The sequence below is a fragment of the Poecilia reticulata genome, linkage group LG3 (genome assembly GCF_000633615.1).
Source record: "Poecilia reticulata strain Guanapo linkage group LG3, Guppy_female_1.0+MT, whole genome shotgun sequence".
NCBI lineage: Eukaryota > Metazoa > Chordata > Actinopteri > Cyprinodontiformes > Poeciliidae > Poecilia > Poecilia reticulata.
In genome coordinates this window covers 10,102,227-10,120,814 of record NC_024333.1, presented here as the reverse complement: position 1 = coordinate 10,120,814, position 18,588 = coordinate 10,102,227, and the positions used below count along the sequence as shown (strand labels likewise).

Here is an 18,588-nt window from a genome sequence, read left to right as displayed (position 1 = left end):
ACAGTTGAATTTAAACCGCAGAGAAATTACATACACGCATGCACCACTTTGTGTAGGCGCATTACAAAAGCAAACATAGCTATAAAATACACTGAAAATTGTAGTCGTGGCATAGCAAAACGTAAAAAACGTTTGAGATATGAATACTTTCACAATTTACTCAACAAAAATTGTTTTAAGCCACAAACTAATGCATTTAATCTCCAAGTAGCCAGACGTGAGCGTAACAGAATATTATGCAGACTAGAATAAGGACCTGGCAAACAAAATGAAGCAACATAGGAGAAATTAATTGCGTTAACTCTTATGACATGTTTTTAGCTCCCTGATTCTCTGAGAATCCCTACATTGGTGCAGAAAGAGAACAACTTTTATGGAAAACTGTTATCTTTGGTATTTTTCATAGATGCAACTACAGAAATGGAAACAGGTGACTTGCAAAAAAGTGCATAAATATCCCATTTGAAATGTTGAGTAAGCGGCCAAAGTCCAAGAAAAAATTTACAAGACTTTCAGAAAGCCTGAATGTCTCAAGACGACTTTAAATGACAACTTCAAGAAATGAAAGCTGGTTCAAAACTTTTACATACTGCACTACGTTTCAAGAAAAGCATTGACTTTTTAACTCACATGATTTTGTATTATTATTTAAGAATTAAAAAAAATTTAAAAAAAGATATCCTCATAATTGTGTGCATTTAAAATGTTATATTTCCCATTTTACCTTCACCCTCTCCTTGGAGAGAAAATATGCCGTAGCATGCAGGACGTCGGCCGCGTGGGTGGAGTTGTGGTAGGAGTTGCTGGAGTGGTAGTTGGCTTCAATCACTTGCAGCCAGGAGCGCAACGTAGCTTCAGGGCAGTTTAAAAACTCGCACACGCCGAAGCGGGAGAAAATCTTGAGGCCCAAGAAGGTCAAAGGTCTGCAGGAGGATTTAGGGCGGAAACATCAGTGAGAAAACTCTTTCCACAACAGGAAAACACCTGGGGTCATCCTTTAAGATTGGGAGGTCTCACCGTTTTATGGTCGCAGCCTCCAAGCTAAAGATGTCAAAGTCCCACGAGTCCTCATTTTCCATGGTCTGGGCGATCCGAGGGGGGATGTCATTTAATGACAGAGGAGTCGCCAGGTGACTTGGCACATGGTGGGGCTCTGCGAGCAAAATTAAAATAGGAGAAAAGCAAAAAATAAATAAATCTTAGCAAACAGAGTAGAGGGAAAAGGCAACCCGGTAAAGTTGTGGTTGCGGTCCACCGTTTGTGTAAACTCACGCTTTGTGGCGAGGAGGTATTCGTTTCCTGACAGTCTGCGTAAACCATCCTGTTCAGAAGAGAAACAAGAAGGGAAGCTTTAGTTTGCCTTCTTGTAGCCATTAGATTAGGGGTTCGGCTCAGAGGGAAGATCATCAGCGCAAACTGTGGAAGGAGGATCGCGCCAGAAGCCAGCGTAGCCCCGGCCGAGACATTAAGTATAATCGTACCAGATATAATACAGAAATGACACCGTGATTATTTATGACTGAATGTTAACCGATCTACAGCAAATTATTTAACTTGGTCATTTCTCTTCCTTTGGGGATTCCTGTATGTTGTTACAGCAGACGGGGCTTATCAGAGGGAAAACGAGGCCCCACCCAAATAATCAACCAAGCAGAGGGAAGCGTAATGATCAGACTCTCTAAGGACTGTGACTCATATCAGCTGTGCGTAACAGACGGCTTGTTAAGAATTTGGACATCAAGAGAAACAATCATGACCTTTCTAGTTGCTCGTTGAGTCGGAAATTTTTAAAAATGTACTCCAACATTAGAATTCCCAGATGTTTGAACTTTTAAAGAAAAGGTCTTCCAAATTGGATTCTTAATTGAAAAAATCCAAAGTACAACCACAAAATAAATCAAGGCTTCTATGTGAAATTAATGTGGTTAATCCTGCAGACATGAGCACTTAAAACGGGGGGGGGAACAGTCTCGTCTGAACAGTTCCCATTGAATAAAATATGTGCAAAAAAAAAAAAAACGTTAAAGAAAATATGAACTAAAAGAAAACTTATTTAGATATTTGGGTTTTCGGTTAAAGTTGACCGGTGTGTTGTAACGTTTATGTTGGTTTTCTGTCAGACTTGTTCCGCACAGCACAGGTTACAGCACACACTGGGTGTTAGCGAGTGCATGGGTGTGTGTCACAATGGGAAATGTTTACTTCACAAGTGCAAAAGGAAGAGGAGACTAGCTCATCTTTGACCCATGCATTGTCTCGTGGTGCTGCTGCCTCAGTACTATTTTAGGACTTTTTCTCCCCAAAAAAAAAATAGAAAGAAAAAAAAAAAGAGAGAGAGAGAGAGAGAGGTTTGCCTTTTTTTTTTTCAATCTTCACTTGATCGATTTGATTCTACCACTTGAGCTCGGACAAAACTGCCCGGCTTTTATCGCTTCTACTGGTCAAATCTTCTTTGGGACGGACCAGCACCTCGGCGCCGCCGTGTCGTCACAGAGGAGCTCACGTAAAAAGTAAAGCCGTGCGTGTTCATCTGGTCCAAAGAACAGGATGTTTCTGGGCCTGTGGTCGTGGAGAGGAAAACGAGTGCTGCTGGGTGTATGTGCGCAGAGACAGAGGGAGAGAGAAAGGGCGGGGTGGGCTTTCCTCTCCAGCCTACAGGAGCACAAAGGACAATCTAACACTTCCTCTGGGTTTATTGCCAAGACTGCCAACTTGGCACTACTTCTTGTTCTTCACCACTAGTGTCTGGTAATCTTTCTTAGCCTCCTCCTCTTTGGAAAAAAATAATGATAAAAAAATAATAATAATAATAATAATCACACACTCCTAATCTTGTTATTATTATTAATAGTAGATCACAGATGTTTCAGCAGGAATCAGGTTGTGTACAACAACCTTTTTCAGTTCATGCCCCAGGAAAAAAACGGCACTGCCGCTTACCAAGCGTGACAATGACTGAGAATCCACACCAGCGTTTGCCACTCACCGTCATCAGCCCCCCGACGAGGTTGCTGGTGTGTGGATCTTCATCCTTGGTGCCCAGCTGTGGGGAGTACAGCTCTGTGGTCCTCAGGATTTCCAGCACCCGGTCTAAGGCCTCTGCCACAGGCATGGGGCTGCTCTCCTGTGCTTGGTTTATGATGTTTATAACCTGATTGAGGAGAGGAAAAAGAAAACAGTCATATTAGTTGGAACGATGCAAGAAATACTAAAGCAGACTGAAAACATCAGAATGTTTTCATTTTCTGGCTGGACTGCAGAAAAAAATAAAAAATAAAAAAGTGGCAAAAACAAAGCCAAAAAACACACTCCAGCCAGCACCAGCGTACAGCATGTTGGGTCATTTAAAGCCTTTGGACTCTGGCTGAAAACAGCCCGTTCCTGCTGCTTCACGCAAGGAGAAAAAAGGTCATAAAATACAGCTGAGCACCCATGGAAAAACCACAACGACCCCCACAGCAAAAAAAGATTCCAGTGTTTCATTGGTAACTTTGCTATTTTTTTTTTTATTCCACATGTTTTTTTGTCTTTTTTGTTGTTGTTTTTATTTTGCATGTTGCTGAGTAAACATGTCAGGACATCCCTGTGACTCCTCAGAGCCAATACTGCTAACCTGTGAGGCAGGAAGGAACAGGCAGTTATTGGCGTATAGATGATCAATATAACTTTCAGAAAAAGCGTCACGCCTCCTGCACAAGCAGGGAAATCGCCGATTCTGACTGCAAACGCGGACGTCTCGGTTTTAATTAGCAGGAAAATGCTGATGCTTCTAAATATGTGGCCTGAACTAAACTAAAAGAAATACCAGCCACAGATATCTGGGGTAAAAAAACAAAACAACAAAACCTCATTTTGTATTAAATAAGCACATGAAATTTGGCTGAGAATAAAGAAATAAAAATCCCCTGAGGCCATGGCAGGCTACCAAAAGTCTACAGTGTTGTTTTTTTTAATGTTATTACTCATATCTCCTTGCATATTATACTATTGAACCTCTTTTTAAAGCTGATTGAATAAGGCTTTCTTTTTTTTTTTCAGAACAACCACAGCAAACCTGCAAGGTATTCTTCTAAATGTTGCTCATTTGGGATTCATTCAAATTTCAGATTTCTATCCCTTTTGTAATCCGAGCTACAACTGGCACCAGTAACAGAAAAATGCCAGTTGTGTTGGAAATAAAAAAAGAAAAAAAAAACTTTTAAATTTTCAGGGAAGCACAAAAAAAACAATTTTTTAATAAAAAGCTAAAATGTTATTTCCAGCTCTTAAATAGATGAATCACTAATTAAGCTAAAAAAAAAAAAACAAATCTTTACAAAACATGTAAAGATGTGTATCCTTTTATAACCAACATGCATTCTCTCAAAAAAGTCTGAAAAGTAACGTCGGCTCTAACAATTGGCACCAATGGCAAGGTCATCAAAGCATTTACAAAAACACAAATTTGAACTAATTTGCTTGTGAACTTTTCCCCACCCCCCCAAAACACACACACACTCACACACATACACACACACACTCACACACATACACACAGCCAGCGGTCGTATCACTGGTCTAATCTCCAGATGACGACGCCCACAGGGATCGACTGCACAGTCAAATGATACAGCAGAAAAACCGCAGTGTGTCATATGACCCCCCGCTCCCTGGGGACTTGCGCTGCGTCAGACCATCCAAGCTACGCAAGCCGCTTAAAACGGTGGGTCATTCTGATCCAACGTGCTCCTACTTGTCTTGTGCATGAAATGTGGCATTTTATTAACCCCTCTCCACTTGAAACAGCCAGTGTGTGTATGTGCGTGTGTGCCTACACTCCATTTCGGCAGTGGTACAAGAAGCGCTCATGGCCTTTTTAGCAGTTTTAGAATACAAGTGTGCAGTCATGAGACGGTAAGAGATGATCATATGACGGGGGGGGACTGGGATGAACCCACCTTGGTGATGGGAGCCTCTATCGTCATGGAGTGAATTCGGGCCATTGAGGAGTGTCTTCTCTGTGAGCTACCTGTTGGGATGGAAGAGGGAGACGTCTTCAACGACAAAACACGGAGCACATTTCCCAGCCGTGCGCTAATTAACGCGTTGCGTGTATCCAAACAACGCGCAGCACAAACACAAACGGCTGGGCAGGCTTCGTAAGCTGACAAGAAGCAGAGTGTTTCCATCATCCATCTCCCTTCACTCTCACCATCGCTCCCCCGAGACGTTATGGATTTGACATCCAGAGAGCCTTTCCTCCGGTCTTTGTGCTTACAGGATTGTATATCTGGAGGAGGGAAAACACTTTGCGTTATTTACATCAGCACATGTAGCTGATATGCTTTGTTTGCACATCACCATGTCTTTATATATCTTAGCAGGATGTAACCGTTTTTTTTTTTGTGTGTGTTGCTTCTCATAGGCTTGGTGTGAAGACGATTTCTGTGTACATATGGATAATACATATGTTTTTTTTTTTCTTTTTGGCAAATGGCAGCGGTGACAAACTTAAAACAGAATAACTAAACCAAACTAAACGAACCTGAAGTAAATTAGAAGGTTTTTGCTCCGCAAGAACCCGGTGTTATTCTGTCTTGTGTCTTTAGAAATTACTAAAAACATCCACCCATCCATCCATTTTCTTTACAATATTGTCCCTTAGTGGGGTTGCGAGAGGCGGGGTACACCCTGGACAGGTCACCAGTCTGTCGCAGGGCAACACAGAGACAAACAGGACAAACAACCATGCACACACACACACACACCTAGGGACAATTAACCTGACAGTCATGTTTTTGGAAACCGGAGTACCCAGAGAAAACCCACGTCTGTACAGGGAGACCATGCAAACTCCATGCAGAAAGACCCCAGGCCGGGAATCGAACCCAGAACCTTCTTGCTGCAAGGCAACAGCTCTACCAACTGCGCCACTGTGCAGCCTGACAAAAAACGGTTAACTACATATTTTTAATATATGGACACCAAACCTTTCAGACAAAAGTTTCGTCAAAGAGTGCAGAGAACATTTATTTGTCCTGCTTACTGTTTTTTTGTTGTTGTTGTTTTTTTTATTTGCAAAGAAAATTTAAGAAAAAATGTTTCACCAGTCAGTATATTTATTTAGGGAAACCCTATAAGTACAAAATCACTAACATTCATGAAATAAATGTAAATGGTGCATGTGGAGTTACTGTGAAGTACACTAAAATTATGAAAAAATATATTTTGAAAACTATATACAGCATTTACTGATTCTGATGAGTAAACTGTAGTTTACATTTTGTATTTCTGAAAAGCAGTTCTGCTGCAAAGGAAGTCTCACTCAACGCTTTACAGAAAAAAAAAACTTTTTTTGTGTTCTTGCACTCAGACAATCCTTTTATGGACATCTGGCTTTTCATTAAAACGAAAAAAAAAGAAGAGAAATGACAACAAATAGTAATTGAGTTTTGAGATTTGTTTATGCACACAGGCATAATTGAAGCGTAAGCACTGAAAAAAAGTGCAAATTAAATTAAATGCTACAAAACATACGCTAACTGGGGACGAAATAAAAACAATAGGAATTAATATGACCAGCAGGATGTAGAGATTTTAGCAGGTGAGGCTTGAATTCTGATCCACCGATTCTGATCAGACACCACGAGGTGAAAAGGTGTCGCAGAGGAAACGCAGTGAGGTTTAGTGCACTGGGACAACATGCAAAGCTCCAGAAACAAACAGCAGAGCCGCTGACGTAAACCGACAAGAGATACCATCCCTGTTTACTGTTTACTCGTCGGACGTCGAGCAGCAGAGTTTTGAAATCGGTCACAGCTACGGCCTTTTTTTTTTTTTTTTTTTTTGCATTTGATGCCAACAGTGCAGCAGGGAACAATAAACAACATCAAAGTACTATTTCCAAGGTCCACTAAAAGCGAGATTAAAGTTATTTCAAGGTTATTTCTCAGCAAGCTGAAACTGACATAACCACTGACTGTCATTTCTTACATAGTTTTAAACCCAGCGCAAGTGTATCCTAAATTATTTGATGTAAAATAATAATAAAAAATGGTGCTACAATCTTCAAAAATAAAGAATAAATATGTCATCATCTAATCCTGCTGTATGAAAATGGAAATATTTTCAAGAAGTAAATTGTGGCGTGAGTGTATATGTTTCAGATTCATTTTCAAAGTTCCTGTAAATACAAAAATATATAAATAACTTACTGATTTATTTTACATATATTTATTTATTACATATTTAGGGCAAAAGTATTTATTTATTACGTTTACTTTGTTGTTTTTGTGACATTTATTTATTTATTACATTGCGTAAATAAGAGGTGAACAGCTACCACAGAGAGCTTAGGAGAAGTCTTAAAGGTCTGATATTAAAAAAAACATATTAACTTAAGAATCTCACCTGTTTGTGACTCTGCCTGCACACGATCACTCTGCGCAGACAAATGAGAAAGACACATTGACACATGCAAACAAAACAAACCCTTCTCGCTGTTTACTATTTAGCAAAAACCGCCAATCTCACCTTATTAATATCATTTAAAGGCCTGTTGATAGACACATAGTGTCTGATTTTTCTGTGGAGGACAAAGGCACAACGTTACATCCGCTAAAACAAAACGGTGCGATGAACGGAGGCGATTTATTCTCCAGCTCACTCACCCTCCCTGTCCAATCACAGGTGTGATTTTCACATTTTGCTGAATGTTGTCTCCATTCTTCTTTTTGGCATAATAAATCCCCTGCCACTCCTGGAACACAACACAACACAACGGGCCGACGGACCCTTGGTAAGACACGTCGGCTTGGCAACATGCGATTGAAAAAAAAAGAAGAAGAAAAAAAATGAAAAGTGAAAAGTTGAAAGTGTCCCGTTTGTGTGCAACAGGTGGTGAAGACAGAGAGCGGGTCAGAGAACGGCAACTCGCTTTAATGGAGAGAGCGAGCGCAACTGGAGTCCAGCGCGCTCGTTTCATGTCCACCCCCTCCCACCCGCAGATTAAAAAGACCCTTCCTGCTGTTAGGCTGTCCGGGATTGACCTTTGCGCTCTGTGTAGTGAGATTACTGCACATGAAACAGAGCTGCTGGATGACCAGCGGCGCAGGCCAACGGAGCACGTGCGCGCAGGGATGCGGATGTCTGGGGTGCTTACACAAGTGATGCGACGCAGAGGCAACATGCACTGAGACGGCTACAATTACAAAGTGGGCTGATATGAAGGATGTGGAAGTGTGAAGAGCACACGTTACCTTTCCTTTTCGTATACAGGAGTTAATCGTTTCAAGGAGATCAGGCTTATTCTTCTCGCTTTTAGGCACTTCTATTATTTCCTTCCCTACTAGTTCGCCTTGTTGGTAGCCCATAATGGACTCGTAGGCAGGATTCACATACTGCAAAGGCAGGGAAAGAAAAGTGAGGAGTTCAGGCACAGTTAACTACTGTTTCTTAATTAACTGAAGAAAAGAAAAAAACAAAAACAAAAGACATTTTCAGCTCATTAGATTAAGAAGAAAACATCCTGAAAACACAAGCTGCAGAGTTTTGGGAGCATTTAAATGACAGAATCTACTATTACTCCTGAATGAGATCCAAAGACATAAACAGGAGCTAAAAAAAGGGTCTGAGCAGAACAAAGAGAGAATGAAATGCACATACATGGTTGGAGGGGAAAACAAATGAAATAAATCTCCACCTGAATTATTTGATCTTCAGAAGTGATCTCGATGGCGTCTTGGCTTTGTTCCAGAGCTGTGAAAATGGCATTACTAGCCCTGGTAGGGAAAGGAAACAGCATCAAGACATTAACGTTGGATCATATTTTAAGATGTGAAGTTAGAATTATTCATACCCCTGGCACATTTGTTTTTTTTGTTGTTTGTTTTTCAGTTTAACCAAATAGTTTGTTTCTGATTGAAAATAAGTGTACAAATGAGTATTAATTTTGTAAAAAAAAAAGAAAAGAAATACATGTAAAATATTATTTCTGTTCTTAACAATATTCAATAAAAACTCTATATTGGTATTACAGCTGCATGTCACCTTTCTTCTGACTGCTGAGCAGCCGTTTACATGTTTCCACTGATATTTTAACCATTTCTCTTTCCCAAAGGTTTAAAGGCTGAAGGCCTCGTCTCCACCAACCTAATATTCAGTTTCTTTAGCTTCTTTATCAGATTCAAGTCAGGACACTTCAAACAGATAATGTTACTGCCAGTCAGAGGAAACAGGTTGGTAAAAATGGAAAGGTTACTCCAGAACTAAATCTGTAAGGAGTGTGAATAATTTTGTGGCCAACCGTAGAAAAGTTAAAAACGCATTAAAAAAAAAAAATTTTTTAAAAAGCTTTTAAGCTGAAAAACATTCTCCATTAGCTTTATTTTAGTGAAAATTTTCACAAGCTGCATGTTGCTGCAATATTATAAATAGATAGGTTTTGTTTTTAATTTTTTTTTATCATTATATATTGTATGATATGGGGTGTTTCTGTGATTTTTTTTTAGAGTATTTTTCAATTGAGCCAATCAGAAATATGTCAACTTAAATGCACAGCACTTGCAGCATTTTCATTATACTTACTGTAATCCAAGGGATTCATTCAGCAGTTTTATGCGTGTTAGAGTATAAAAAGAGTATCTTTACAACTGCAGACTATTTTCTTTTGTCTGTGTGTGTCCAAGGATGTGGGGTTAGGAGGTGTGTGTGTGTGTGTGGGGGGGGGGGTGCATTGAGGCGTAGAAAGCTTAAACGTGATAAGCAAACTTCACCACTGATATAGAGCTCAACTACAATGTAGCGTAATTGGAGGCATGACTCACCTCAGTTTGAACTGTGCCCGCACCTCTCCGTGCTCCAGCTGTAGCAGCTCGTTGTAGCAGGCCATCAAATTGACATTTTCCACATACCTCTAAGGGTCAGAGCAGCACAGGCCAGTCAAAAGTGGATAAATAAAACCTACAATATGCGATGCTAATCCACGTATCGGCAAGTGGGTACATTCTCAAAACAAAACAAAGGAGGGAAAGGAGAATCATCGATGACTTTCATCTCCCATGGAAAAATAAATAAATAAATCATCAGCTGCAAAACTGATTCTTATCAGTGGAAAACCAGGCAGAATAAAATACACTGTGTCCTTTAAGCTTACCCTATTAAAGCCAGCATTGATCAGCGGCATCACAGAGGCTTCCTCTCTGTCTGGCCTTAGAAAAAAAAAGAAAAAAAAACAAACACGAAAAACACATGTTAGAAGCAAAGCAGCACATGATAAATGCTTGTTTAGAGAACATCTGAGGACTGCTGAAGATGACAGGCTGCAGGCATACACACTACATTTTCATCTTTTCTTTTTTTTTTTCTTCCCAACATTTTCCCCCTAATCACGAGCTACCAAAAGGGACAATAAAAAAAAAGAAGAAGAAAACGAAGAAAGCAAACATGTACCTTTTCACGACGGCGACTATCACAGTGTTTTCTGAGGAGTTGACCGCCCTAATTGACCTGAATGTAAACAGAGGGAGCCTTTTTAGCGAGCGAGGCGGTTGGAAAAGCCTGTGGCATCAAATCAATGTATTTTCAGTTTTTCACGCTCCGATTCTCACAGGCAGGCAGAGCCCAGAGGTGGAGCTCTGCGAGTGGTGCCGAGGCCTCTGAAAGAATGCAGTGTACAGGGCCGCTCGTCCGCCTGCGGTTTCCCCCAGCCAGTGGCCATAAAGGCCCTTTAGTGCCCCCAACTAGAGCCTGAGCGTGTACACTGAACATATGGATCGGCCAAAAATGAATAGGGTTAACATACCGTCCGGGCATGGCAAATGAATGTTTGTAAATGCACTTTGGTTTGCGCCGAGGCTAAAGATAGACGGTGGTACGGGCCAGGCACCGCTCGTTACTCGGCGACATAAATCCACAAGGTAGAGAGCAAAGAAAAGTCAGCCGGCCGTTCACCACAGATAATGAGAAGCATGGCCATGTGGACTGAAACTCGTAAAAAGTTGTGCTACGGCTGGTCCCTTCGAGGTCACCTGGCATGTGTTGGTTCACGGGCCCCAAATTAGTTGAGCTGTAAATTTGAGTTAGGAGTAGGGATGCACCGACACACCTTTGTTCACTTCTGATACCGATACAGAAGTTTAGTATCTTTAGTATCGGCCGACACTGAAAAACAGTGCTGGACTGACTTAAAAAGAATCCTTTTTAAAAAAAACAAAACAAAACAAAAAAAACACAAACATAAATATACTCAATCACAAATGTATTTGATAACTCTACACCAGTACAGCGCACTTAAATACCCCAACTGATCAACAAGCTTGGTCAAACATGTAAAAACAACTCAACGTTAATTTGTTCAATCAGTGCAATTAACAGTAAACCAGCCAATGTAAAATAAATAATAAAGAACCTGAAACTGACAAAAGCATCAACAGGGCGACAACCTTTTTCAAATATGCATAAAATAAACTGCAACAAACTTTTTTACTAATATGATTCAGAAAGCGCAATTAGGAATTCTAAAATAACTTAAAGTAAACAAAGTAAGACATCGCTCAGAGCACAAAGCATAGATCTAGACTGAAAAGATCGGCCCTTATGGATCAGGCACACTGTTACCGACACCCAATATAGAATGATTTTTATTATCAGGATCAATACAGATATTAATATCGGATTGGTGCATTTCTATTTAGGATATGACTAAAGCTCATTAAAAAAAAAAAAAAAAACCCAAAGGAAATAATTCCCAGAATTCAATTTTGTTTTCAATATTTTCCTTCTATTAGCTGATTGACACCATCATTATAGTTACAAAAATTAAACCAATAATCACAAATGATACAACTCGTTTGAATGTAAACTTGAATAAATCTTTCCGACGTCCTTCTTTAAAAAAACATAAATATTCTCGACAATATCGGCTTTTATTTAATTAAACCAGAGGCGTGCAGTTCAAAGGCGTCAGGCTAAAAGGATGCTTAATTACAGCAGAGATAAGAGAGAGCTTGCCTTACCGGCACAGTGCTTCAGCGTCAAAGTGTCTGGAATGTCTGTTGTCAATGATGACGAGGTCGTGATGCTTCTCTGAGAAGCATTCGAGAGCGTATTCAGGCGTCCGCACCATGCTGCACCTGTAGTTGGCCTTCTCACACGCCCAGCAGAAGCCATTGCTTTGACTGTCCTCTTTGGCAAAAACTAAAAGTACCTGGAAGACAGGAAATGACAGAGGACATGCGGATTAAACCTGAGTTTATTTATTTAAATAAGATCTCCTGCAAGTTCTGATCTGCATTTTCTATTTATTTTTTTTTAGAAAGGCATCCACAAAGACATGCATCTTTCAGATTTATTGCAACACCTTGCAAAAAAGGCCCTAATGCGTGTATTTTATTCAACTGCAGTAGCATACTGAAAGATCCCAGCCTTTCAATGTCAGTCAGTCTTTTTAGAACGGGGGGCAAAAAATAAATAAAAAAAAATCACAGAAATATATTTTATTTATTCTAGTTTTGTTGTTTATTTTACTTTATTGATCTTAGTTTGCTAGAATTGCTGGTCCTTCTAATAACTTCTGTAAAACCAAAAAATGTACGTAGAGTTTGGATATAACTTGAAAGTTTCTTGCATGCAATATTTAAAATTCGGAATGATAAGAGAACACTCAAAGTCAGATTTGTGTTGATCTTAGGTCAGGAAATGGCAACATGTCAAGGCGTAATTAAAACATTACTACCATTAAATCAATCTTATTATCTAGATAATGTTGTGAAATGATGGGTATTATACGTGTTATAGTTTATCATAATACAAGCAAGGCCATGTAAACATGTAGTCATTTATTTTACAGTAGTTTAAGCTGTACTAATCAAAAGTAGATCATAGTCATTAAAATGAAAAAAGCTAATAAATAAGTTCAGATAAATAAAATAAAAATGACTGTAAAATAGAAAACAATTTTTTTGAATATAGTCACGCAAAAAAAAAAAACAACAAAAAAACAAAATAAAATAAAAAATTAGGATGCACTATGACAGCATGTGTGTTTTTATAACATTTCTGGACATATGTTAAAATAACTAAAATCACACACATGTATTACATCAGGACCACATGATTAAAAAAATAATTAATTTGTCTTGTATATACACTGTTATTTTTAAATCAGACAGACAGTAAAACTGATTGCTGGATCTCAATTCAACAATCAGTTTGATGATCTTGACTGTTGGAAAAAAAGAAGGTTATTGCAGTTCATGAGCCTCAAAAGAACTTAGAAAGAAAATTCAAAACAACTTTCAACAAGTTTAGGTCTGTAAGTCCAAGCAAGTTCAGTCTATAAAAGCAGAAGAAGTCTTCAAAAACCCGAACTCTCATTACAGAGCTTACTGCAGAGTCTTGCAGTTCCTTCTTGAACACTAAGTTGACAAAGACCAGGACTTCTGGAATAATGTTCCTGGTAATTAGAACTGGATTATTTGGACACCAGAACAGAGAAGTTTGGCATAAACCTTAAAAAAAAATATGAGTAAAACAAATTTTGCGCAAACTATGAAGGACAGAGGTGAAAGTGTCATGGTTTGGGGATTCTCATCAACAGTAGGAGGTAGCCAGCCAGCCTGCCACTGATTGAGTCCACCAAAATTTATTCATCGTATCCGATCATGGTTGAGGAAAATATAATAGTACATAGCAACGTCTCTTTAACATGCTGTTAACATGCTGGAGAACAGTGGGCATATGCAGAAATAATGAGTTTTATTTCCACTTGAATTAGAAATGAACAAGCTTAAAGTTAGAAAAATTTAATGAAAAATTCAATCTAGCTTACAACCAGTACGGCTTGTGCATGTCTAAAACACACCCAATATTAAACAAGAGGAGCACACCGACGTCTTTACAGTCTCCGTTTCTGAGCAAGTTCCTTAAGAGTTTAAATCCACAAAATGAAGATAAATATATGTTGGTATTGGTTCATATTGTTAATGGCAGCAAGAACCACAACAATTAAATCCCAGCGGTTTTCCCACAAGCAACGGGACAAAAGTGTCTTGAGCTATTCTGTGTTTCTGGGACAACCAAAGCCAAAATGTCTCCATGTTAGTATGGATCCCTGTACATCCAAGAGAAACTGGCTGGTTGACTAGTGTGTTCCTAAAAACAGGAAGCCAAAATAAATAAATAAATAAATAAACTCCTTCAAAATTATATTTAGTATATATATACATGCATTTTATCTCCACGCAGCTAGGATTTTCACCTACGTATACAGCTTTAATTTGGCACTCACTAAAGACTAACACACAATCGGCAACAATAGAGAAGTCAATTATTTCATTCAAGGTAGCAGGAGAAAGAACAAAGTTCCTCCTCCAAGAATATTTCATACTTCAAAATACCTCAAGCACAGAATGTGGCTTGTATGGAAGACTGGCAAGTTTGTTGCATTGTTGAAAGAAAGCCAGAGGAGTTCTCTCCACGGTATGTAAGAGACACAGAAAACAATGAAGGACAACCAATGACAAATTATCAAGCCGTGTCAGGTATTTTCTGGGGATTTCATGTTTTGTGGCTGCTCCTGGCACTAATTTCCCATTTTCTTCCTACTTGACTTGACCCTGAGCACTTTCAACACCCTCATTCAAGTTGCTTAATCTGATATTTTGCAGTGTGACCTGGGTAATGCATAGACCGCACAGTATGAAATGCTAAACGTCCTGTACGATCTTTACAAATCACACATTGTGGGCGAGGCCAGACATTCATCTAGTAGTGATTTTTCATCTACTCTGTGAAAAATCACCATCCTCACAGTGACACGGAGGTGGGAGTGTCGTACTGTGGGGATGATTTTCTTCAGCTGGACAGTGAAGGCCATCAGGATGGAGCAAATTACAGGGTAACGCTGTAATGAAATCGGTAAGAAGCTTTAAAAGACGAAGCAAGGAGGCAGAGGTACAATGAAAGTTTAGACTGACGCGTTTTCAAGTCTTAAAACTTCAACCTTAGTCTAAGTAAGAGTCTCTGGCAAGACTTTAAAAGAGCTGATCACAGATGTTCACCATCCAATCAAAGTCTGATCTTAACCCATTTTGAGAAGAAAAATGGGCAAATATTTTAGTCTCCAGATGCCCAAAGTTTATAGAGAGATATAGCAAAAGACTCAACTGAAATTGCTAGAAAAAATTCCTCAACTCACTTAAATCAGGAGGCTGCAGATAAATAAACGTCACATTTTCCGATTTCGATCACCAAAAGACTTAGAAAACCACGCTCACCCTTCTAGTTCAAAGTTTATTGCTCAGATTTGAAGATTTTTTTGTTGTCGTTTTTTACTTGTGAAATGACTTGTCTAAATCACTTACTGAATGTGTGGTAATCTGATCTCATGGTTTGATTAGCCGAGATGACTATGTGCAGCTCACAGCTGCTGCGTTCCTGCTTGTTCGCGCCCGTCATTCTATAATCAGCCTACGGTTTGACCCGCGGGCCCGTAGCGAATGGCCCCAGATTGATTGGGCTTAGCTCTCATTCCTGTGCGTCACAAGTTTTATAGTCCGCCGTGATGATCTATGGCAGAATTAGTCGAGGCGGCCTTGACTGGCTGCAGCCCCTCTTCCCCCACCCTCACCCCAAGAGGTCTAAACCAAGGCTACGTCTAAAAGTGCTGCTGCAGCTACTATCAAGCCAGCCATTGAGAGCGAGCTCCCTCTCTGCCACCACGCTTCCAAGCAACCCCCACCTCCACTCCCACTCCGCCCCCCACCCCCTCGTCTCTCCCTCCGCCTTCCCTTCACTTGCGTAAATACTGGACAGGAGATTTAGGCCCGCCTCCCGGAGCGGTGCTGCACTAAGAGTAGATTCATGAGTCACTCTCTCAAACAGACGTCATCTCCGACTGTTGGCAGGCAGCAGAGTGAATGTAAAGAAGAGGAAGCTTGTTCTGCACGTTTCAAGTTTGCGTCGCACCTGTGAGGTTGAGTCAGGACAGAGGGGGACCAGACAATTTCAGCTCGACCGGCGTAGCATTTAGCTCAAAGTCGACAGAAGCAGCAAACGCGTCTGTCTGACAGAGGTGTTGCAAATGTAAACCATATTCCGCATACTGTAGGAGTATTTTCCCTACAAGCAGCAATAAGTGCACAGGTCGTAAATACATCACCTCAGATTACTGCAACTATGTTCGGTACGCAAGGGGGAATTAGATCAGAATTCCACATTGGGATGTTGGGAGGAGAGTCAACATTCCCCCAGAGGTGGTAGACCTGGGAATCAAGGCCAAGATCAGATCAGACAGATTCACCGTGTTTTAACGTGAAAATATATATACTTTTCTAACCTTCAAAAGGCCCAATGAAGGAAAAAAGTGCTCAAGAGCGAGGAAAAGTCACAGAAAGAGAAGGTTGGCGAGCATTTGGTAGCACCTGATTATGCCGTTCAGATGACATTGCGGCTGAAAAGAGGCATAAGGGCCAGCCTGATCCTGTGAGGCGAGAGAAACAAGGAGGAGGGCATGACAGGATCAGCTGTGAGTGACAAAAACAGGAAGGGGATATCTCTCTACCTTGTTTTCCTACCGTGGCCAAACTCAAGTGCATCAAACAATGAGGCCGAGTCTGTGCACTCACAATACACGGATCGTTAATTCAGATGGTTTCATTCTCAAGAATCCCCCCAGTTGTGTTGGAGTGGCAATGTACAGAGTTTAAAACTAGCTGTTTTATCCCCACCACCCCTGGTAAACAATCAAAAAGAAAAGGAGGTTCCAAAATGGGGGGAAATCCTTTTATAACCTCAGTCACATGACAAAGACAAGTACATTTTTACATTTTAATCTTAGAAATTTTAGGTAGAAACTTCTAATATATTCCTGAACCAAGGACGAACGGGAAACATTTCCTACGAATTTTGTATTTTCCCGTTTTCACACACAGCAGAAGTGCGACATGCCGCTGGAACAAACTGTATCTTGAGAGAACGTCAGAGAAGATCCAGCCTGCGGTGACGAAACTGCTGATCCTCTGCAGTTCTCCAGAATGTGTATTGTTCATTATGGTATGTTCCCAGTCTCAAATATTTGGCCCCGTTGCCTTGACAGCGCCAAGGCTGCGTAGAACACAACACGTCCATTAACGGCCGAGCTTCCCTCCTCTTCGGTGAATGCTTACGTGTTCCTTAGAGAGGTGTGGCATTTTGAAGATATTCGAGATTTATTGTAACGCCAAACAAAAGCTGTTTTTCAATGCTAATCCTTAAAGAAACACAACAAAGTACTGACAGCCACACCGAGTTTAGCTCTAATGCTCAGCAATCGGCTGCTGATGGATGCAGGCATAAACCATCGACTGGAGCACTCCTGGTGTTGCGCTTCGGGTTTGCGAGCATTAAAGTATCCCTCAAACACATGTCGAGCATTGTTTTACGGTACCTGAAGTGGGTCTTTAAATAGCTTCATTGGTCCAAACTGCACCTCTGTTAATGTGGTCTGAAAAATAAGAAGAATAGAAGGGTTAGACACAAAACAGTTGAGAAATTTCACACGAAATGTCTTCTTGTATTAGTTTAGAGGTCGACTGGAGTTTACAAATCACAATGACAAAAAAACATTCCTTTTCTCCTGACCTGTGTAAAATCTGGAAAAAGCTGAAGGGAAGCAAATTGCGCAAAACACTAACAGGAAATATAGTTTAATTTTCTTTTAGCTGACAGAAAAATCCAACTTGGATGGAATATGAGATGATTGCTGCCGATTTCACTAAACATGTAAACGGAAAATATAACCAATTAAACAGCTGGGTTAGATGACATTAAATGCAGATGAGATATGATGCACAGGGAAAAAAAACTGTTGTCTGTCTTGAGTGCATCAGGTGCAAAACGGTGTGCAAAGACTAAAGAAAGTGAGCAAAAGCTGTTGCACATTTTTAGCAGCTATTTTAGTTGCTCACACATTCTCTTTGGGCCAAACTCAAAACTGACGAACAAAGATCAAACTAACTTAACGCTGTGTTATTGTTAATCACCGTAATGCCTCTAAATTGCTACCTTTAAGTTGAATTTCGCACCCCTCATTTTCTTTGTACTTTGTTCTGTTGTTTCTTTTTCTCAAAAATGTAGCATGCAGGTAAAAACAAAAAACAAAAAAAAAAACGAAGCTATCAAAAAGTTGGTGTAGCTTTTTAAATCCAAATAAAAATTGCCCGACACCGTCACTGGGTTCCGTGTTATTATCCATGGTAAGCAGCTTGTCGTGTCTAATTTTTGTTCTGTTATTTCAACTTAAGTCATTGAGCAAACAGGCAGAGAGAGTTTTCGAGGAAGATTGTGTGAGTAATCATCTTAGTCTTAAGACTGTGGGTCTTTACAATGCAAAGAGCCAAGTTTGTCCTTCATCCAACAAAATTATTTGTCAAGAGCTCCAAACCCAACCTAGTCCTTGTTTATGTCCTTCTGTCTAACATGGTAACGTTATGGTTAAATTAAAGAGCGATCATCTTGTTTCTATTTTTAGGTATTCGACTACAGAAAACAACCCAAGCTTTGCAAAAATACTCCCAGAATGAATAAATTATATTAAATTCTGAATTTATGTAAAATGAAGGAGAAAAAAAA

General features: G+C 39.9%; 1 protein-coding gene across 5 annotated transcripts in view; it reads right to left on the bottom strand.

Moving 5' to 3' along the window:
- Positions 1-18,588, bottom strand: part of pde8a (phosphodiesterase 8A) — a 58,093-nt gene that overhangs the window by 8,193 nt on the left and 31,312 nt on the right. For all 5 annotated transcript variants that reach the window (XM_008404540.2, XM_008404541.2, XM_008404542.2 and 2 more), the window contains 16 exons: positions 17,405-17,461; positions 11,994-12,184; positions 10,429-10,485; positions 10,133-10,187; positions 9,804-9,892; positions 8,681-8,759; positions 8,238-8,378; positions 7,650-7,738; positions 7,513-7,564; positions 7,390-7,420; positions 5,192-5,269; positions 4,938-5,008; positions 2,987-3,151; positions 1,273-1,321; positions 1,018-1,153; positions 725-923 (listed from right to left, as the gene is read on the bottom strand). In XM_008404540.2, coding sequence (XP_008402762.1) covers positions 725-923; positions 1,018-1,153; positions 1,273-1,321; positions 2,987-3,151; positions 4,938-5,008; positions 5,192-5,269; positions 7,390-7,420; positions 7,513-7,564; positions 7,650-7,738; positions 8,238-8,378; positions 8,681-8,759; positions 9,804-9,892; positions 10,133-10,187; positions 10,429-10,485; positions 11,994-12,184; positions 17,405-17,461 — 1,539 coding nt within the window. The remainder of the gene's footprint in view (positions 1-724; positions 924-1,017; positions 1,154-1,272; positions 1,322-2,986; positions 3,152-4,937; positions 5,009-5,191; positions 5,270-7,389; positions 7,421-7,512; positions 7,565-7,649; positions 7,739-8,237; positions 8,379-8,680; positions 8,760-9,803; positions 9,893-10,132; positions 10,188-10,428; positions 10,486-11,993; positions 12,185-17,404; positions 17,462-18,588) is intronic.